The 19,555-nt window shown below is 39.3% G+C and overlaps 1 protein-coding gene across 1 annotated transcript in view; it reads right to left on the reverse strand.

The window, feature by feature from the left end:
* Positions 1–6: 6 nt before the first annotated feature.
* The window catches only part of LOC103802660 (cyclin-dependent kinase 19), a gene marked incomplete at its 3' end in the record, with an annotated part of 86,370 nt that continues 66,821 nt past the window's right edge, over positions 7–19,555 (reverse strand). Inside the window, exons 6-11 of the mRNA XM_009075160.1 lie at positions 10,188–10,331; positions 9,864–9,933; positions 8,615–8,687; positions 5,192–5,289; positions 3,621–3,699; positions 7–35 (exon numbers count right to left, since the gene is read on the reverse strand). Coding sequence (XP_009073408.1) covers positions 7–35; positions 3,621–3,699; positions 5,192–5,289; positions 8,615–8,687; positions 9,864–9,933; positions 10,188–10,331 — 493 coding nt within the window. The remainder of the gene's footprint in view (positions 36–3,620; positions 3,700–5,191; positions 5,290–8,614; positions 8,688–9,863; positions 9,934–10,187; positions 10,332–19,555) is intronic.

Genomic DNA, 19,555 nt, shown 5'->3' on the forward strand with positions numbered 1-19,555 from the left:
GTTTGCTGCTGATGCTGATTCTGCTGCTGCTGATTCTAAGGGAAGAAGTGACATGACAAGGTCACTCAATATGTACTAGGTTTGTGAGCTTTGTGGAGTCACTGACCCCGGTGTCACCGAGAAGGAGACAGACCCGTCTGCTTGGGGCAAAGCACAGCAAGGCTGAGTGTTGGGAGAAGTTTGTCCTCAGTTCACTCTTGCACACCCTGTGGGGGCATCCCTTTTGTGGGTGTTTTGTTTTTTAACAAAGCAAGCTGGACTAAAACTGGAAGGACAGTCTAGTGCCTCCTACAGCTAGCCAAGTGCTCAGAAGGGACAACTTATAAAAGCAGTAATTGTCTAATGAACTAAATTGAAATCCCCAAAATTTCACTAGTGCTCAGTGGCAGACATGGTGAACCACAGTAAAGTATTCTAAGTGCTTCAACAGCTTCGTTCACTCCGACAAAACCAACTTTAAAACTTCCACGTGATAGTAACCCAAAAGGGAATTGGCAGCATTACTGACAGAAAGGTAAGCAAACTGAGACCAGAGAAATTTCTTCCAGGTTGTGAGGAAATTCTGTGGCAAAACTAGAAACAGGTTTCACTACCGTTTTGCTCTCCTGGGCTTTTAAGTACCTTGCAAAGACTGCTACGCTGGGAATAGGGGCCAGCATGGTGTGCAAGGTACAGGGTCAGAAATTCTTATTGAAATAGCAGAAAAGTGACCAGAGACAAATAGTTAAATACAAAAGAGGAGGAAATTGCTAAAAGAAGAATCTGGCACAGGAAGGAGAAGACTAGCAGAAGAAGAAAAGCCAGATAATTAAGATGACACTGGGACCTTGCAGGAAGAGAGATAGAGAAAAGTGCCATGAAAGGGAGAGAAAGGTTAAAAAGAAGAACACAGGAGCAAAAGATATTGTACTGTTCTGGCTTCAGAGGGCTACAAAGAATATTAGCAAAGTGGAGGGAAGGCCAGAAAACCAGCAGAGTGCAGCTCTGCCCTCTGTGGTGAGACAGGTCTGGGAAAGAACACCCATTTGTCTACTTTTGAGCACCAGGGATGGCTCCTCCATCAGAGCACTAAAACACATAAGACAGTTGCAAAGAAAAGCAATTTCATTCCAAATGTGAGGTATGTCACTTGCTCATCATGGAAAAAAACTACAGCTGACATGGCTTGAATTAAAAAGCCTTACTACCTTTCCCTCCAGTAAACTCTAAAGAACATTCCAGGATAGTAGTTTTTTTCCTAGAATATCTACTTATATAATGATCAAAGCTTTAATATGGCAGGCTTTTATAAAAACCTCACTTTATTAGCTCCTCAGAAATCATGACAACCAGTTGCCAAGAGCAGAAAATTCTTGATGTCCCCAGTCACCATGAGGCATTTAGTTACCTCAGACAAATAACATAAAATATCTGTATCTCTGCCATTCATCACAAAGGTCTCCCAAGATACATTCAGGGGAAATTCGCAATGATGTGTTCATTTAAGATTGCAAAAAAGCCTTGCATCTTCAAGGACTTAGAGGTGGACTGCAATTCCATTTCACACTTAGCAAAACCAATAATGTATCCTCCTGCTTGTAGTCCTCAGATCCCATCACAGTCAGATTGCTTCCCAGGAGATTTAAACTTCAGTAATTTAAAAAGTAAATCAAATTAGCTTGTAAGAAAAAAATTATTAAGAAGCAATTTTTCTCTTCATAATAGCTTGAGCTTCACTTATACAAATAAACACCAATAACTAAGGCAGTATTTGTGGTAGAATTCCAAATGTCCTTGGGTCAGTCTGGTCCATGGTGGTTCCTAAATGAACTTGTAACAGGGCTACAGTTCACAACATATTGCCACATGTCACCTCTCAGGCACAATTACCAAAATGAAATCTCAGTCCCACCTAGAAACAAACCCAGCAGAAACTTGTCTAGCAGAATTTGAATGAGAACAGAATCTTTTCACTTTGCTTTGCAAACCCTCATTTTGGCTTTGCTGACTAACGATTAAGCATTTCAAAGAACGGCTGCTTATGCCAAATGTTATTCAATTCAGATGCAAGTTCCAAATAAACAGAGAACTTCTCCAGGTTTCCAAAGGACTATACATATATTTATGGCTTTAAAAACAAACCAGTAATAAAAAAACCCCAAACCCAAACAACCCTTTCATTTGCAATAACATCATATAGCAACAAAACATGGCAGAGATTCAACTTTCAGAATGTCATTTACCTGCAAATTTTCTACACTGTGGGAACACAGTCAATGAGTAATGGTGACTTATATTACCTAAATGGTCTGAAAGAAGTTTAATTTGGAGTGTGCATAAGTATGTGACTGTCCTCAACAATCTCAAAGACCATTTATATATTGGCTGTTTTGAATATAAACATGCCATTGTCACCATCCTCCCAACACTCCCAGGAAAAACAGATACTTACTTTTAAGTATACTGACTCAAAAGTAAAAAACCCAGAGTAACTTTAATTCATAAGATTTCTTCTTGTTTTTGAAGCTGTGAGAGTGGAAGCAAAACTAGTAACTAAATTACAATCAAATCCGTATCATGACTTTAATTTTCTTTTTGCTCAGGGGTCTGTTTCCTCTCTTTGAAAAAACTATCTGGACACAAAAATACTGGATGCTACCACTTGTTCTCAGTACAGAAGAATCTACAATATCAGTTCTGATAACAAAATCAGCTCCCTGAAATGTAGTTTTAAACTCAAATAGTTTGCCATGTTAGGCAGAAAAAACCCCCAGAAGATGCAGTCAAAGGGTTTCTCCAAAAGATTAACAGTCCTTCTCACACAGTCCTCAGATAATTACAGTTGAAGACTGTTCTGTTCACATCTTGTTAGCTATACATTACAGTTGGTGTCTCACTGCACACTGTTCAGTGCAAATAACATGCTGTTTCCTACACTATAGCACCATTGTCCATCCTTCACAGCACAATGGGACCATCACTGTGTCACGTAGCACAGCTGAGCTATATGCACAAAGCAGATCAGATTATGTTGCAAACACACCAAAAAATACTATGCACACAAACAAGTTCTTGCCCATGTCTATGGGGCTATGAGAAAAGAGAATATTCAGAGCAGATTGTCGCTACCAGAACAGTTCACAGTCCTTATTACTCCTTTGTCTGAGAGCCCTTAAAACATGATCAGGAAACTGTGCAGATGGATTAAATGTTCTGATGTAGTGCCAGAAGCAGGCTGCCACGATTTATTTGAGACCCCGACAGCCAACTACTTTCAAATGGCTGGATGTATGCCAGTCATACAATGAAAATACCATTCTTTTCATGTGCTCACAATGTATTTTCATCATGCAATGCTGGAGGAGGTAGCAAGGTCTCTTGGAATGATAGCAGCTGAAAGCAGCCTGCTGCTGACACAATAACCCGTCCAGCTCATTCCCCACAGGTCAGGGAAAACTGCACTGGTGACACCACCTGAGACGCCCCAAGGTCATCTGACACTTTTCATCTGTTTGGGAAACAGTTTTAAGTGAGCCTTGCAAACACAATTTTGGTTAGATCTTCATGTTTCATTAGGCAGCACCATGATGCTTTCTTATTGCATACTTAAAAGTAAAAAAAACCAAAAGAGTTTATTATACCTTATCCCCTTTCTCTTCAGGTTCATCTTCATTGAGGAATTCTCTTTTAGGATATGGAATCTGACAGCCAGCAAACACACTGAAACACAGGAAGCAGTAAACACTCCATAAATACGTACATATGGCATACATGTACCTAACACTATGCTAAAAACAAGTGCATATAACACAACTCAATTCGTTGCATTTCATGACTCCTGTTTCCACAAGCGAGTGGCAGTGTGAGCACCCAAGATAGGTGCTGATTGTAATGTCAGATCTCTTTTCTGTTGGCATGAGGCTGTCGTTTAGAAATCGTGGCATGGTTGAACATGCCGGAATGCCAGAACGACCACTTGTTGATCCAGATGGTAAAATGAACACAGTGTCAGAGGTTTCACAACACCTAGCTGGAACATGCATGGCTCACTGAATAAGAGTATTAGTGTCTTATGAGCTGCCTTGGCTTACAGCAGGCTTAAGTCTATTTGCCAATCACAACTGCAGAGTTCTTTTCAATTAGTTTCTCAGGTCTTGTTTAGGGAAAAACAGATAGCTTTTAAATTCAGATGGCTAATAGGATTTGGAACATGCCTTAATGTTTATGGCAGAGACTTAATCATAATGTTGTCCTGTAATCCATGGGGAGCTGTAGCTCCAGAGAGGATAGTATCAGATAAATACTAAACAGAAAATTACTAGTAGATCTTGACCAATATCAATTTCTTAGATTTCTGTGCCAACATTCAGAATACAATCAACAAGACATGATTTTTAAAAGGGGTAAACAGTTTCTAATCTAGCTGCTATGCAGTGTTTGTTTTTCAAACGGAAAAAGAAATAAAAAAACCCCAACTAGCCTCAGCTAGACTCCAGTGAGTCTTTGCACTCCAGTGACTGTTCCCTCCTTTTAGTGTTGTCTGCTGAGGTAACAGCAAAAGCCAAGGCAGAAGTCTCCCTGCATCCAGGTCCTACAGATCATAATGCCATGCATCACCATGCTTCTGAAAACTGGCAAGAGAAACTGGAAGAGGAAAGTCTGCCAGTAGGAATTGAATATATAATTTGTACTTTTCCATGACAATAAAATATAAATTCTGTACTCTCAAGCCTTCTGAACAAGGGATTTGTGGGATTTTAGGCAGCTGTTTCTCTCTTCACTTTTCTCTTCTCATACTGTTACCCTGGGCAAGAGGGCATGGGAAGGGCCCGCAGGTCAGAGAACTGTCCTAGTCCTAGGGAGAGCCCCAACCAAAGCAAGCAATGGAGAACAGGGCTCTGTGAAGCTGGGGAAGGCAGAAGAAGGTACAGATTAATTCTCTAAATACTACAATAATATTGTCACTCTAGCTTTAGTAGTATGTTCAGAATTACAACACTAGTGCAGCACCGGGTTATTTTTCATGACCACTCAGTTCTGGCACCAGTAGATACAGACACTTCAGTACTACACTCACAGTTTATACTGAGCATGCCTGAGCTACTACTTCTTGTGGACACAGGCAGATACTCAATTTTTTCAACTGTCATGTCATTTCAGAGATTAGCAGAAAGAAGACACCCCTGATATGCACAAAAGAGGGAATACATACTCTGATGTAGGCAGAGGATCCTCTTGAAAGTAGGGGTCCTGCAAAGCCTGCTCTGAGGTAATTCTCTTGGTAGGGTCCATAGTGAGAAGCTTCTGAAGCTGCAAAGCACAACATGAAAAACAGCAAAAAGCTTATCAAACTATCATTTTTCAAAGCATGACTTGTATGTCTTGGATTGAAGCTTGTTATATTATTTGTGGCAAAATTAGGTTAGCACTGCTTGCTCAGTGAAGTTCCCAAGAACTACAATGCACATCCATCAAAACACTATGGCTGTGACATACTTCTCATGTAAGAAATAGTTAAATGTATTAGGCTGAACCACAGTGCTAAAGTAACACTAAACTCATCTATTACAGGCTCATAAAGCATCATTTCTAAATAATGGCTTTTTGTTGTGGCACATGCATAGCTTTTATACTGTTCTGTACAAGAGGAAGAGAGTCAGAACAGACTGAACATGGCCAGGCCTCTTCACATCACTTTAGGGATGGAAACTGTAAGTCTTCATTTCTTGCACTGGCAACATTCCTGAGTCAGAGCACCCTGCTATTCATGCAGCTCCCCAACCCACTCTAATTGGTACCAAAATGAGAAAGAGGAAGAGCAGACCCTTCCCAGTAACCTTTCTTCCTTGCTAGGAGGAAAACAATCAAATTTACTAGCTAGAAGGTTTTTCACTGCAGCACGCTATAAAAGAGGATTACAATATATTAGCAGCATAAAACAGGAATTATAGGGATAACACACCATTTTAAATAGTTACTTATCACATTCTGATAAACTCACAGTAGGAAATTTGGGTGCTCAAATTACATTATACAGTACCCTGCTCTCACACAATACTCTTAATTCAAGCCAACAGTGAAAATAAAATTCCTTCTGCATAGGGCGCCTTAGTTCAAACTCTATCTTTGAGGGCTCCAAAAAAACCTACCTGGATATTCAGCAAAACAATGTGATTTTGGCAAGGGTATTTGGGGCTTTCTGTTCTGATAAATTAAAAACCTGATATACAATTCTATATTCTATATATACACTACAGTAAACAGCCTCAGTAAAAGTACTCACCCTCCTCAAGAAAGGAGATACAGGGAATCATCTTTCTCAATAGTTGTAGTTAACCTTACTTGGTAGATAAGGTCTCAAAATTCTCTGTCCTTTTGCCACTTCCTTCCTATCTCTATTTATTCACATACTTGATGGCCCACAGACCTCAAGAGACTGACACCATAACAAAGAGCCATTTGGGCTGTCTCTCCACCTATCAGGTCATTTGCAACCAGCTCCTGAACTGGTTTCTGCTGCTTGCCTAGAGATACACCTCGAGATAGTCCTGCACTGCACACAGAGTTTGCATGGCACACTTATTTACTGTATTTTTGTGTGGTCAGATAACTCTTACCCCTATGTTTCCTGTGCATCTTAACAAATCCAACTTCTAATGTGCTATTTGCTTTCTACACAGTGACCTCATATGATACAATAAATACAGACAACAGTTTGGGTACTCAGTACCTGTACTTCAAATCACCACCTCTCCCTACATGCAATTTTTTTGTCAGTTCTAGCAGCTTCTGACACCATTACAACTTATGCAAATTTATTCTCCCCAGTTCCTCCACAGTGATTACAGGGACAAACATGTATTTGGTAACAGAGGTTGCCATTGACAGAGGAGTACAGAGCATCAGCCTTTGCCCCCCAGACTCCCTCCTCAGAACTGGTTGCTGCAGTACCACTTAGGAGAGAGCTCCACCAGTTCTCTGACATTCTAACACTGTCATCACAAGCTGCCTCCAAACATGATCTGAATTCTTTGTTACTCAAAGATAAGGCTAACGTACCACAAGACCTGAAGTTACCTTGGACCTTTTAATGATCTGCTTATTCCCTTAGTATTCCCCTTTCAACCCTGAGGATACAATCTGCCCGTTCCAAGTGAGATAACCTGCTTATCAGTGATGCTACTGGGAACCAACTTTCTTTCAGAAATTTGGTTATCTGTAGCTTCTGTTACCTCTGGGAAAATGAATAAAAGAATGTCAGGAGACAATTTACTTTCAGGGCAGCAGAGATACTAGACTATCAAAAGTCATACTTCTCAGTAAGCCTCAAGATTGTTCACTCGCAGGCTGCACTGGCCTGACACGACAGCTATAAATACTATGCCTGTAACTTTTCCAGAACAGAAAGAACAGATGCCTCTTACTGAATGGCAAACATTCTGCCCTTCATGTAGCTCTTATCATTTAATGTCAATCAGCAAAATGGCATAATATCATCCTCTTTGTCAAGAGTCACTTGCTATCCTGCACTGGTCTACTTGATGCCTACGCACCACACTTTGTGTACTCGTTAGCACAGAGTGTAATCAATGACTGTTCCAAAACAGTTGTCTTCAGAAGTCGCCTTGCAAGATGGAGGTTACCTCAAAAAAATAACTACAAACAAGTAGTTTTAGGGAGCTAACTCATGATATCTCTTACAGTTGACATCTTTTCAGTTAAACTTGTCCTCTGGGTGATTCCAACATGTGCCCAGTAAGTTGGGTTTAAAAGTTTAATTCTTTTTTTCTTCAAGTCTCACACTTTTTATGGGAATGCTTCCCTGCCACTCACTTGGGACCAACCTGTTTCCACAGCTATTTGAGTCATCATCCAGCAGCTAATAACCAGTCAAGAAGCACATCTTTGCCAGGACCTAGAGAGATGACCACTATGCTGAATCCATAACTGAAAACAGACCACTGAAACTCAAGCTGCACTAACAGTCTCATTACAGAGACTCCCTGTTCACAGCACTAACAAAGTCACTTTGAATTTCATCCCTAAATTTAGACAGCACTAAGTCATCACAGGGCCATCCAAGAAATGATGTGGCATATACAGAGCAACCCTGTATTTGCCTACAATGGATGATTCAACTAGGTAACCAGCAAAATATATGTTTAGGGATTTTGTTTGGAATCACCCCCAGAACACTGGTGGACTACTCTCAGAGGGAAGAAAAAGAACAGCAAATTATTACAGGAAATAAATTTCTCCTTTCCTCTTCCCTTTCTTCACAAAACTCTTTTAGCTCTTGGGAGCTCTTTAGCTCTCTGAAACAAGACAAAATCAAGGCATACATTATACTCACTCTCTTATTTGCACAGCAGACCTAAAGGTAAGGCTGGGTATACAAGTGCCTTGCAGATCTTAATTAGAGAAGACTCTCAGATCTTCAATGCGAGCAGTTTAAGCACACCCTCAGCATAAAGGTATCTCAAGAAAACACATCTCAAAAATGACCAGCTAGTGATAAATAGCTTTCTTGGATATTGGAGTTCATTAGAATGAGATACAAGTAAACAGACCCAGATATTACCATTAGAAATGCATTTAATTCCTGTCATCACAGCAATTTTCAAGTTGCACCTACCAAAAGAAAAACTTTGCTGTCAGGCTTGACTTTGTGTTTCTCCATGTATTTTATGAGGCTACTATTGGCATATCTGAAAAATACAGTTAAAGAAAGACATGTCTGAAATAATACTGCATTGAAAATATGGAAGTGATCACAAAAACATTTACCAGCCCTCAATAAGCAAACTGTAAAAAGAACTGCTATCAGAAACATGTTAGAGATTTATCCAGCAGTTGCACACACAAAGTGTGCTTCTCACCAACAGGAGTGGTATCAACTGTGCAAAGATTATTTCCATGAAACATGCAACTTTTATAGTAGAGATAAGCTATTGACATGCACATATGACAGAGAAGCTCAGCCTGAAGTTTATACTCTAGTTTTCTAAAGTAACTCTGCCAAAGAAAGTATTCAGCAGTTCTTAACAGCTCAACATTTAAGCTATCAAGCTATTCCCAGTTACAGTTTGGCAGAGCAGTTAGGTTACCATTCTGTCACCCCAACTTCAACCTGCAGCAAACCATAGAGTCTTTATAGCTCACAAGCTCAAAAATGCCCCCATTATTTATGACTTGTGCCTTGCCTTTAATTTACAACTCCAGAGGTGACCCATAGGCATTTTCAAAAGAAGCTTTGTGCACAGATAAGCTTCGTATCTTGTCTAAAGCCAGTGTAATGAATCCATGGCAGAGATGGAAACAGAATCCATGTACTCTGCCTTAGAACAGTCTGTGTGGCTCTTTACAAGCTCTGATCTATCACCACCACTTGACTAGTTTAACAAAAACACCAGAAAACAGCAAGAGTGGAACACTTTCGGGTCCCAGACAAGTTTTGCATCACAACCTAATGAACACATTACCTTCCATAGAAATTTCTGTGCAATACTTCGCTGTCTCTGCATATCTCCTTGTCAGAAGTACCAGTGCTTCCCTACTCTTTCTCACGTAAAATGAAGGAAGTTATCTTGAACATGTAATATAAGTGGGGTTAAGCAAGTTCATTTGTCTGTGCCTGCTGCAGATTAAATGACACTTATGACAATCCCTTCCAGAGAAATGAGGAGGTCACTCAGCTTACGTTTCTAACAAGCAGATGAGGGAGAGAACACCATTCAAGCAAACCAGCTAACTCAAGCAGGAGAGCAGTCACAGTGTTAGAACCCAAATGCTCCAAAAAGCCCCTCCCCAAACAGTCAGAGCATAGGAGCCAATTTCTGCCTCTGCTATATTCACTGAACTGTTGTTCTGTTATCATCACTTACGTTGTTCTCCTAAAATCTTTCTGAAGAGTTGGATATTCTGGCATCTTCCTTATGTCTTCCCAGTCTTTATCTTTGGTGAGGGGAGAAAAGAAAAAGCATTTACAATTCTGGATGTGTAGGTTAAGTAATATATGAGAAGCAATAACAACAGCAGTTGTTTGACTTCCTGTTTGTTGGCCAGTGCTATTGTTCCATAATTGTCAGCACTTCCAAATCCATCAAACTGACAGTTTCTTCGTACCTATACAAACAACTAGTCATTTCCTTTAGAAAAAAGAACAACTCAGTAGCATTATGTCTGATGCTTTAATGAAAATAAATTACCTGCAGGGAATCCCATTACGCTGAAAATGCGGTCTAGCTGATCGTGATGAAAAGGATTACTTGTTTTGATGTCCTCCTGACGACAGTGAAATATAGGTTCTGAAGTCAACAGTTCAGCAAATATGCAGCCAATTGCCCAAATATCTACAAAAGAAGGAGGAGAATTCATGCAAATTTACTGCACTTCATCGCTCTGTTTTTTTTGTACAATTTCTTGACATGTATAGCCAGAGCAAGATAAAATTCTTCACGATATAATTATATAGGGTGTTCAGGTACTGGAATAGATTGCCCAGGGAGGTGGTGGAGTCACCATCCCTGGAAGTGTTTAAGAGGTGTCTGGATCTGACACTGGAGGATATGCTTTAGGGGTACAGTAGAGTGGCAGGTGAATGGTGTGACTTGATGATCTTGGAGGCCTCTTCCAACCCAGCTGATTCTATGATTCCATGATTCTACATACTGAGGCTTTACTGAAATTAAAAAAATTCCACCTCTATTTCATAAATTCCTCATTTTTGGATTAAATCTATTGTGGACAAGAACATTAATTTACAAGAGAAGAATTTTCTCTATTACATGTATTTGTTCTATTTACTGCTGATCACCACCCATCTCAGTGTTCTGTATGACCCAAATGCTTTATTATGCATCTTAAAACGAAAGTGTGAATTTGTCAGTGAGAAGGTGGTTATCAGCCCAAGGAGGGAAAAAAAAAAAAAAAAAAAGGATTTGCTACACTGGCAAATATGTGTCTGGGATATAACTTCAGAAAAAGATGTTGAGATCAGATGAATAACAAGCACAGTCTGCTGAATACAAAGAGTGGGGAGACTTACATAGTACTTGAGGTTAAACTACATGACGCTGGGAAAACTCTTACATTTTTTCAAACTTAATAGCATAAATAAAAAAAACAATTTAACTTTTATGTATAAGAGATAAAAAATTATTTAACTGGAGTTTGGTTTATTAGATTCAGACTAAAGAAAACACCAAGAGAAGTTCTTTGTTTGCTGCTACTAATCTGAGACTCAAAACCTCACTTGCCTGTCAGTGGTGTGTTTGGCCCATGCTGCCTGTGACACACAAGGTGTCCTGAAAAAAACCCACAGCTCTCTATGCAGGGAATGAAGAAATGAGCCATCGCACTCTCTTTGCCAAAATAGGTCAATTCCATTTCCATCACATTACAGGTGTGGAGCTTGGGGTGTCCTAATATGTAAGTAACTCTTTCTTCCTACCTCCTTTACAGCAAAGTCTGACAACATTTCATTCAGACTTTACAGTTTTGACAAGGTATAACTTGCTCTGTGCATTACATCACATTCTCAAGGTTTTATCTGCCTTTGATTTTTCTATTAGCCTTATCTGCATGAAAACAAGATCTTAAGCTGTTGAGATTTTATCTGCTCAAGCAGCTAATGCAGCATATTAATCACAATCGCTGCCTGGGTAGTAGGCATAAATTATCTACTCCAGAATGGAAATTGCTTATTATTTGAAGAATAGAATCTTCACTTAACAGTATCTATTCACTCATTTTCATTTTATCTAGAGGCCAAAGGAATTGCAGCTCTCTTGGTTTTCATGGCTTTCTGCTGTGCTCACCATCCATCATACTGTGAGGGAGAGGCTGGTCCACTGCTCATTATTTCACTCATTCCTGTTCTATCCAGACTGACCTTCTCCTTTTAAAGAAAAAAAACCCCAAAAATCTAGTATTCTCACTGACAGCAAAGCTGAACTGGGAAAATCTCCCTGATGTGACACAGCACACTTTAAAACTCTTTTTCCTTCATCATCTGAACAGTGTGACAGCAGAGCCACTGTAGGAACACATTCCCATTTCCTGACCCCACGATTCATACGGAGAGCACATTGTGAACCCTCTGAGGATTCAGAAAGACAGACATTGTACCAACTGGATGCTACATCTGAATAAACACTGGTAACTCCCAAGCTGGTGTTAAAGTTTTCCATGGGATAGCATTATTGGACAAGTCAAGCATGAGAACACTTTAACTCTGACCAGTCATTGTATTCTCCAGTAGTTCATAGTTCAAAGTTCAACCCTTTCCGTTTCTTGCCAGATACTCTTCAGCTTCAAAGAACTAATATATAGTTACCCAAAAGATTAGTACAGAAAACCTGGAGCTTAATTTCTGTAATCAAAGACTAAACAGATGGAAAAGGCCTTGCAGACATGCAGCACAAGCAGGTCAGGGTCTTCCCTTCATAAATCTTTTCTGTAACCTGATCTTGAACACATCCTTGGCACATATTGAAACCATTCTCACAGTTAATGATTTTCTGCCAAGTTTAGCTAGTCCCTTTTTCTTTTTACTAACATTGATAATTTACAGTAATTGTTTACCACATGTGGCATTTTTCTAGCAGGATTGCCTCATTAAATTCTGGCAGGTTTAAAAGCTTCATCAATACAAACAGCCTTAATAGGTATTTACCTCCTGCATTCTTCATATTAGTCAACTAAACACAAACTTCAGCTCTAACTATGGAAAAGGTTCCCTATACAGTGCCATTTCATGTTTTCAATTTGTGATCCCTAAAAGAAATGTCATGATTATTACATCTATTCCAAATCTATTCCAAGTAAGACATACTACCCCTCAGAAGTGGGCACTGACAGGGGCAAAGCTTAAAACACACAAGCAGTATTTTTCAGGTACAGTACATTATTAGTCTAGTGCACATCATCTGTCTCTGGCACAAGAGGAACTTCTTACAATGCTGTATAACAATTTCATTATAAATAAACTTAAAAGCAAGCACCAAAATAAGTGGCAAAAATGATCCAATAACTGGCTTTCTGCTCCCCCCTCTACTAATGATCAAGGGGGTGAGTTTTCTCATTGCTCTCGAGCCAAAGCTAAAACTACAGACACTATCCACTTGTTATGTCCCAGACCCACTGAAAACTGGGACACATAGGTCCTACAGAGTTGCACTGGGTACTAAATGTTTTCCCATCTGATGTCCTGGGAGGATTCTAGTAAATTTACCAGAGTAACACAACCGTTCCTGTAAGGATGGTTCTGTTTCCTACAGTGTCTTCTACTGCCCTTAGGCTTCAGGACTGACCTATGGTGAAAGGTTTGTACTGTTTGTTGAGCTGTGTTGTTTTGCTGGGCTTTTTTCTCCTGCCAAGAGTTGGAGACTCCCAAGTTTACACTGAAGCCAAGTGCAAGACAATTTTGCTCCCTGGCTCTGGAAAGAAGGGTGGAAGCAACTCCTAACCAACAGCTTGCTCAGGTTACATTCAAATCTATTCCTTCCACTGTAACAAGACTTCTCCACTACAACAAAATTTTATAAAAAGAAAAAAATAGCCTTTTACAGATGGTCACTTGAGTGGTAAACACACTTCCCATATATATGGCTGCATGCACAAATCATTAGAATCGTTGTCTGGCTGTCCGTGTCCCAGTTTTAATACCTGTGACTGAAATAGCTTTATAGGTCAGCTGAGAAAATCCTGCATGTCCTGCTTTACTTTAGCACTGTAGCCAAGGAGCAAGTACCAAGGGATGCTGACATAGCTGTTTTAATGATAGGGCTGATTAAGCAGACAACTGCTTACGTATTCTTTCATTTCTATGGCACAACAGTCACATTTCTGTATTTGTTCTGATATTTTTGAAACATTCTTTAAGAATACTCTGACCATTTAAAACAATAAGACAATGTACTGAGCAATAGCCTTGACTCAAGATGAAACATCTTTAAGGTCCAAATTTTTATATTCTTCATTTAAACTTAAGTCAGCAAAACAGAAGGTCGAGGAAGAATTGGTTACTAGCCTTTTAAATTTGATACCTTCTATGGAGAACTGAAAACAGGGTCAAACATTTACATGTGACAGCCTTTTCAAGGGGAAGCAAAATATGGTGTCAGTGGGCTAAGGGTCAGAAATTTGCTATCACTCACTGATAAGTTAGGTAATGTTTACGGATCTTTCACAAACAGCATCTCAACAGAACTTGACTGAAGAATTTACACTGTAAAGCCACAAAGATGACTGTTCTGTAGACAGAAACAAAACTTCTCAGTCATCTGAAGGATTCTTACAGCCAGACAAACATGTATCTAAGAGAAATATTTTATTTCAAAAGTGCATTATCTCCTGTGCCATGATCTAGGGTCAAGATAATTCAAAACTTTTAATTGCAAAACCACATTAATTCAAATTAATAATGAAATTCATTATCCTTACTTTTTTTTACCTGTATGCCTTCACCCTAGCCTTTTCAACTAAGCTGCCCTTTTCTCATGCTTGTGCTGAGAATTTAATTAATTTCAATTAATACAACCTTAAAAATTTTAACTGACTGAAATTCTGAGCTCACTGAAATCAGCTGTCATTCTCTGCAATGGGCCAGGCTTTCATCATTTCTCTCTTAACAGAGGTATTTTAGGTTGTCAAAATATTTTATTTTCTCACTTAAATTCCTACTCCTCAGTATATCATCATTAAATGAAGATTCTGGATCATATGATTTCACACTTCTGCTGTGCATTAGACACATCATTTAGCTTGCAACATTACACTTAAATTACAATGCTAAGCTTGACAACACAGGTGCAATAGATTTAATACAGGGAGAGGCAATAAAACCAAAGGCCCTAAGTAGTGCTCTCATGCAGCAAAAATATGACTTGAAACAGTGAAATCCTATTAAAGACCTTAAATTCATAGTTTACAGAACTTCACATCCAAGAATTTAGAAATTCCAGGTTTATGATTCTGTATGCAACCTTGCAGTTACACGTGCAGCCTATGTACCGAAGAAGACAGGAATCATCTAGGTAGGGAGGCTGCAACCTTATCAACAATTGTACCACAGAGCACAAGAATTCAACTTGTACCAACATCAGTAGCTTAGAATTAATTTTTTACCAACATTACACTGCTTCTGTAAGGATTTTCAGAGACTATCTTCCCAAATACTCCTCTCCCTGCCACCCTTATATACCACATTTTCATCATCAATTCTTTACCTCCTCATCACTTGTGTCTTCAACTCTTTTACTATATAAACTACAGATTAAGTACCACATTAGCTAGCAGCAGAGCAGCTAATGTCCTTGAGAGCACAGAGTGATGGTTCCATCTTCTTCTTTCTCTTCTCCCAGTTCTTCCAGAAACTGGGATGGACTACAGCTCCAGGTGATGTCATTTCAGGGCAAGTAATTAGGTCAGTGGGACAAGTACTTAATTCTGGCATGGAAAGTGTGTTATGGCCCTGTTCTTCCCTAATCCTAATCCTTCAAATGTGCCAGAGATGGCCCAGGAACATTTTTGTGCCAATTACAGTATCTCCAAGATGTGGTAAAGAATGTACTGCTAGTTTTGTTTCAGCAACAGCAGTGCTTACACCTCAGAGCATCCAAGTGGTACCCTGGCAAGCTGCCAGAGCTTTTCATGGAAACAAAAGTAAAAGGAAATATTCCTTTCGGTGACAACTCATCAGATGCACAAGGAACGTAATGGGTGACACAAAAGGCAGCTTTGTAGCCCCAGAGCTATTTCCCCCTACCAAATATCAAACAAGTGTAGAAGTATGAAAGCTTCTCATTGCAAAGGTCACAAGTCTTTCTCACACTGCAAATTATTAGGCAGGTCTAACACATAAATTGTTACTATTTCCTCCTGTAACGACTAAAGAATTAAGAACAGGCAAGATGAGCTCCTGTTTGGTAAAATAGTATTTAGAGCATTTTGGGGAACATCCACAGCTCTACATATCATAGAATCATACAGGAAAAAAAGATTGATGGCAGCAAATAAGAAAGCAGTGCATATTCTTTGAAAGGGAAATACATTTTCTTCCTAATTTAATGTGGAATATTTCAATAAACCAGCTTTTCTGTACACAGTGGAGCTCTTTGGAGGTTAACTCCATGATAAATAAAGAGAGATGCCAAGTTTGCTCTCACTTGGCTTGTGTCTTTAACTATTACAACTTTTTACTAGGTCCAACATGTCAACACCTTCAGAGCTAATGCAAGGTGAGCAAAAGGCCTGCTATCTGGTAGACTGAGTTATAACAAGGAACACGTGCGAAGAATACCTTCCTGGACTATTCCAATTCACAAGCTATCACAGTCCTTTCTAAGGGTTTTTAAAGCTTTTGATACCTACTTTATTTCAGTCAACGGAGAGGAATGCACATGAAGAAATCTTGCCTTTTAGCACAATTGGAGAAGCTTATTTGTCCTTCCAAACAGAGTGCTTTGCCTTACAGTGTCTTAACACTGCTGTTACTGAGGGTTTCAGCCTCCAAGCTATTTCTAATGAGGGACTGACAATAACTCTGATATAATTATAACCAACTCCGTTGGGTAAGCCACGAAATAACTATTGTGAAGTGCAATTCTGCTGTCAGTCACAGCTATTAACACGAAAGTCTACTTGTGAAGCAATCCCACCTGTCCTGAGAACAAATCATTCTACTCAATCCGTGCTATAGTGTTGAAAGTTTCAGCAGATATTGCGGAAATAATTGTGCCTGAAGATCAAACTGATGGATCAGCTAAAAAAAATTGCTCTGCACCAGAAGTATGCATCTTGTTATGATAGCAGGTACTTGGTTTTCAGCCAAAATCAACTTTTATGAGCACACTTTTCAGATAAGGTAGCAAATAGAGCACATGAAGAGCCTTCATTAATGCATGATTTACCTAAGGTGTTTACAGAATGAGGTTTTACCATAGACCTTTTAGATCTTTAAATGGCAACCTCATGTTTCATTTAAGAAAATGAAACCAGCCTCCAGTCCACTGCTTTGTAAAGAAAGCCTTAAAAAGTAAAATCAAATCAAAGATCTTCCAGTTGCAAGTTCAACTCTGCACCAAACCATTCACCTGCTCATATATAAAAGGAACAAAGAATCACAGTATCTCCCAACTGACATTTCAGTCACTGAGTTTGGGGAATTGTGTATGAAGAGTGCAAAATGCATTTCCTAACCTTCTCCAAATCCTGAATCTTGCTTTCTCGTGTCATCATTCATGCCCCATTTCCAAATTAGGATCTGTATATTCTTGGGGCTAAGACAGATATTGCAAGAGAAACTCCTGTCTTCCATAATTTATTTATTTTTTAACAGAATTCAGAAAACTCTGGTTTTTTGAGTCTAGTTGCTTGGGGAGGTTAGAGAATCAGTGATGCTGCTTCAAAGCTCATCTGCCTGGTAAAGGACAAAGACAGTAAGCTACTCCGGAAGGAAAAGCTTGCTCATTTAAGGCTCCATAGTTATTAACAGTGGCAAGAACACAAAGCTGATAGTCTGAGGGAAAAACAATTAGAAGGAAAAAAGAGACGTAACTAAGACTATGACCAGTAGGGAGGATTTTTGGCCCACAAATCATTGATAACTCTTAATATATATGACTAAGCATACACAGGTTTTTGAAGGCACCTCCTGCTCAAAAGTGGGTTTTAATCACAAAGCTATTGCTACAGAGGACATTCTGCCTTCTGAGTATTTTTATGTCCTTTTATTTTTCCTGCTCTAAAACAACCCATGTACGGGTAAGTTGTAGTAATCATCATGTAATAGCACATCTGCCAAAATACTGTTTAAAACGGTGAAGCATTCAGTTCTTTCCTTCACAAGTGTGGCATAGGAAGAGTCATCAGAATACAAAAAAAGCATTGTGTGACCATGGGTGGAAGCTCACATGTTAACTTACAGTGCAATCTAAATCAGGACAGTTAGCAGATTCTGTGACTGCAGCTTTAGTGGTTTTGTTTTCCTTTCCTTTCTCTTTTTTATGTCCAGAATGTGTGCATTTCTCAAGTTAACTGCAGATGCTAAGTGATGTCCCAGGTTCTTGCACAAATTAATCTATTCATTGAGTCAACAAAAAAAATATTTACAACACACTTATACTGGAGCTCCCTATTATCCTTAACTGACTTTATCTCAGGACAGGACCATTAAGTAGTATTCCCACTTTACAGAAAACGAAGCAGCACATGGGGGCAGAATAAATGTAATGTGGCAAAATGCATACAACACTTGAGACCGAATCAGTATTGAAATAAAAGTTTCTTGAGACTCAGTTTACTGTCCTAAGAGATTAAACTTTACTGTCTGCCCCACATTAGAGCTCTTCCATTGTTATATAATAGTAGAGACAGGTCTGACCCACTGCACTGTTCTCACGCTCCTGACTCTTAAACTAGTACACACTGTTCTGACTCTCCAAGGCTAAGAATGGCCACCAGCTTTACTAGCTAATTTCCAGACAAAACATATTTGAGAAGCAAGAGTAAATGGAGCAGTTAGAAGAAGGCAGGGACAAGATCTCCGAACAGGCAATGTGCAAAAGTGTGTAACAATACTGCAGACAATATTCCTTGTGTTGCTGTCAGCATCTCAAGCTTCCCAAAATGCTTATTAATGTAGCTTCAAAATGTTCTAATTAGGTGAGCTAATAATCTGTAACTTCACATTTCTTAGGTGACTGTAGAGGAGTGCAGCAAAAGCTGAGGTTGTTTTTAAAAGAAGAAACTTGTATAGTATTTTAGAAATCACTGTCAAGCAAGAAGGAGGAAAAAAAAGCAGTAAATCACCCAGCACCTGCAATAACTAGATAAGAGAGCAACAATTAATCTTTGGTATTAAAATATTTTGCCTCTCAGAAAAAGTATGAGAACAACTTTGATAATCAGAAGTAAGAAAGTTTATCACATGCCAAAACAAGTTTACCACAACATATCATCTGAATCCAATTACTTCCCATGTTGTATAACAGAGCCCAGGGCATGAGCAAATCTCACGTCCTGGTGTAGCCTGAGCTTTCCAGCGAGCATAAATGAGTATTTTCCAAACCCCTCTAGTTTTCTAGCTTTTCCACAACACTTTCCCTCAAATTGCAAACTCTCACCAACAGGAATGTGGATCCCTATGCAGCATGCAGATGCCGACTGACTGTAGATTTGCTCTTCTTAATTATCTCTCAAGGATGATTAATCACAAACTCCCTGCTCCTGTGGCTCCTTGGACCACAGGTAGGAACTTCCCCTGGACATTCCTCCTGAAGAGTTTTCAATCTTCTGGTTGGCTCCATTTATAATTTCTGGTTTCCCAGATTTTTCAGAGAGGTCTTATTTTTTTCCTCCCAGAACACAAGACCAGAAGACCTTCAGGCAACAGTCCAAGATTTCCAAAGGCTCCACAGCCTGACCAGCATGCCAACAATCTGTGAGCACAGCAAGGACAGCTGATGCACTCAGAATGCGTGGGACTCACTGCATAGGCAATATGGAACACATATGCACATATTTCCATCCTAAATCCTACATAATACATCCCAGATATTTCCCTCTCTTTTTT

The sequence above is a fragment of the Acanthisitta chloris genome, unplaced genomic scaffold, assembly GCF_000695815.1.
Source record: "Acanthisitta chloris isolate BGI_N310 unplaced genomic scaffold, ASM69581v1 scaffold605, whole genome shotgun sequence".
Taxonomy (NCBI): domain Eukaryota; kingdom Metazoa; phylum Chordata; class Aves; order Passeriformes; family Acanthisittidae; genus Acanthisitta; species Acanthisitta chloris.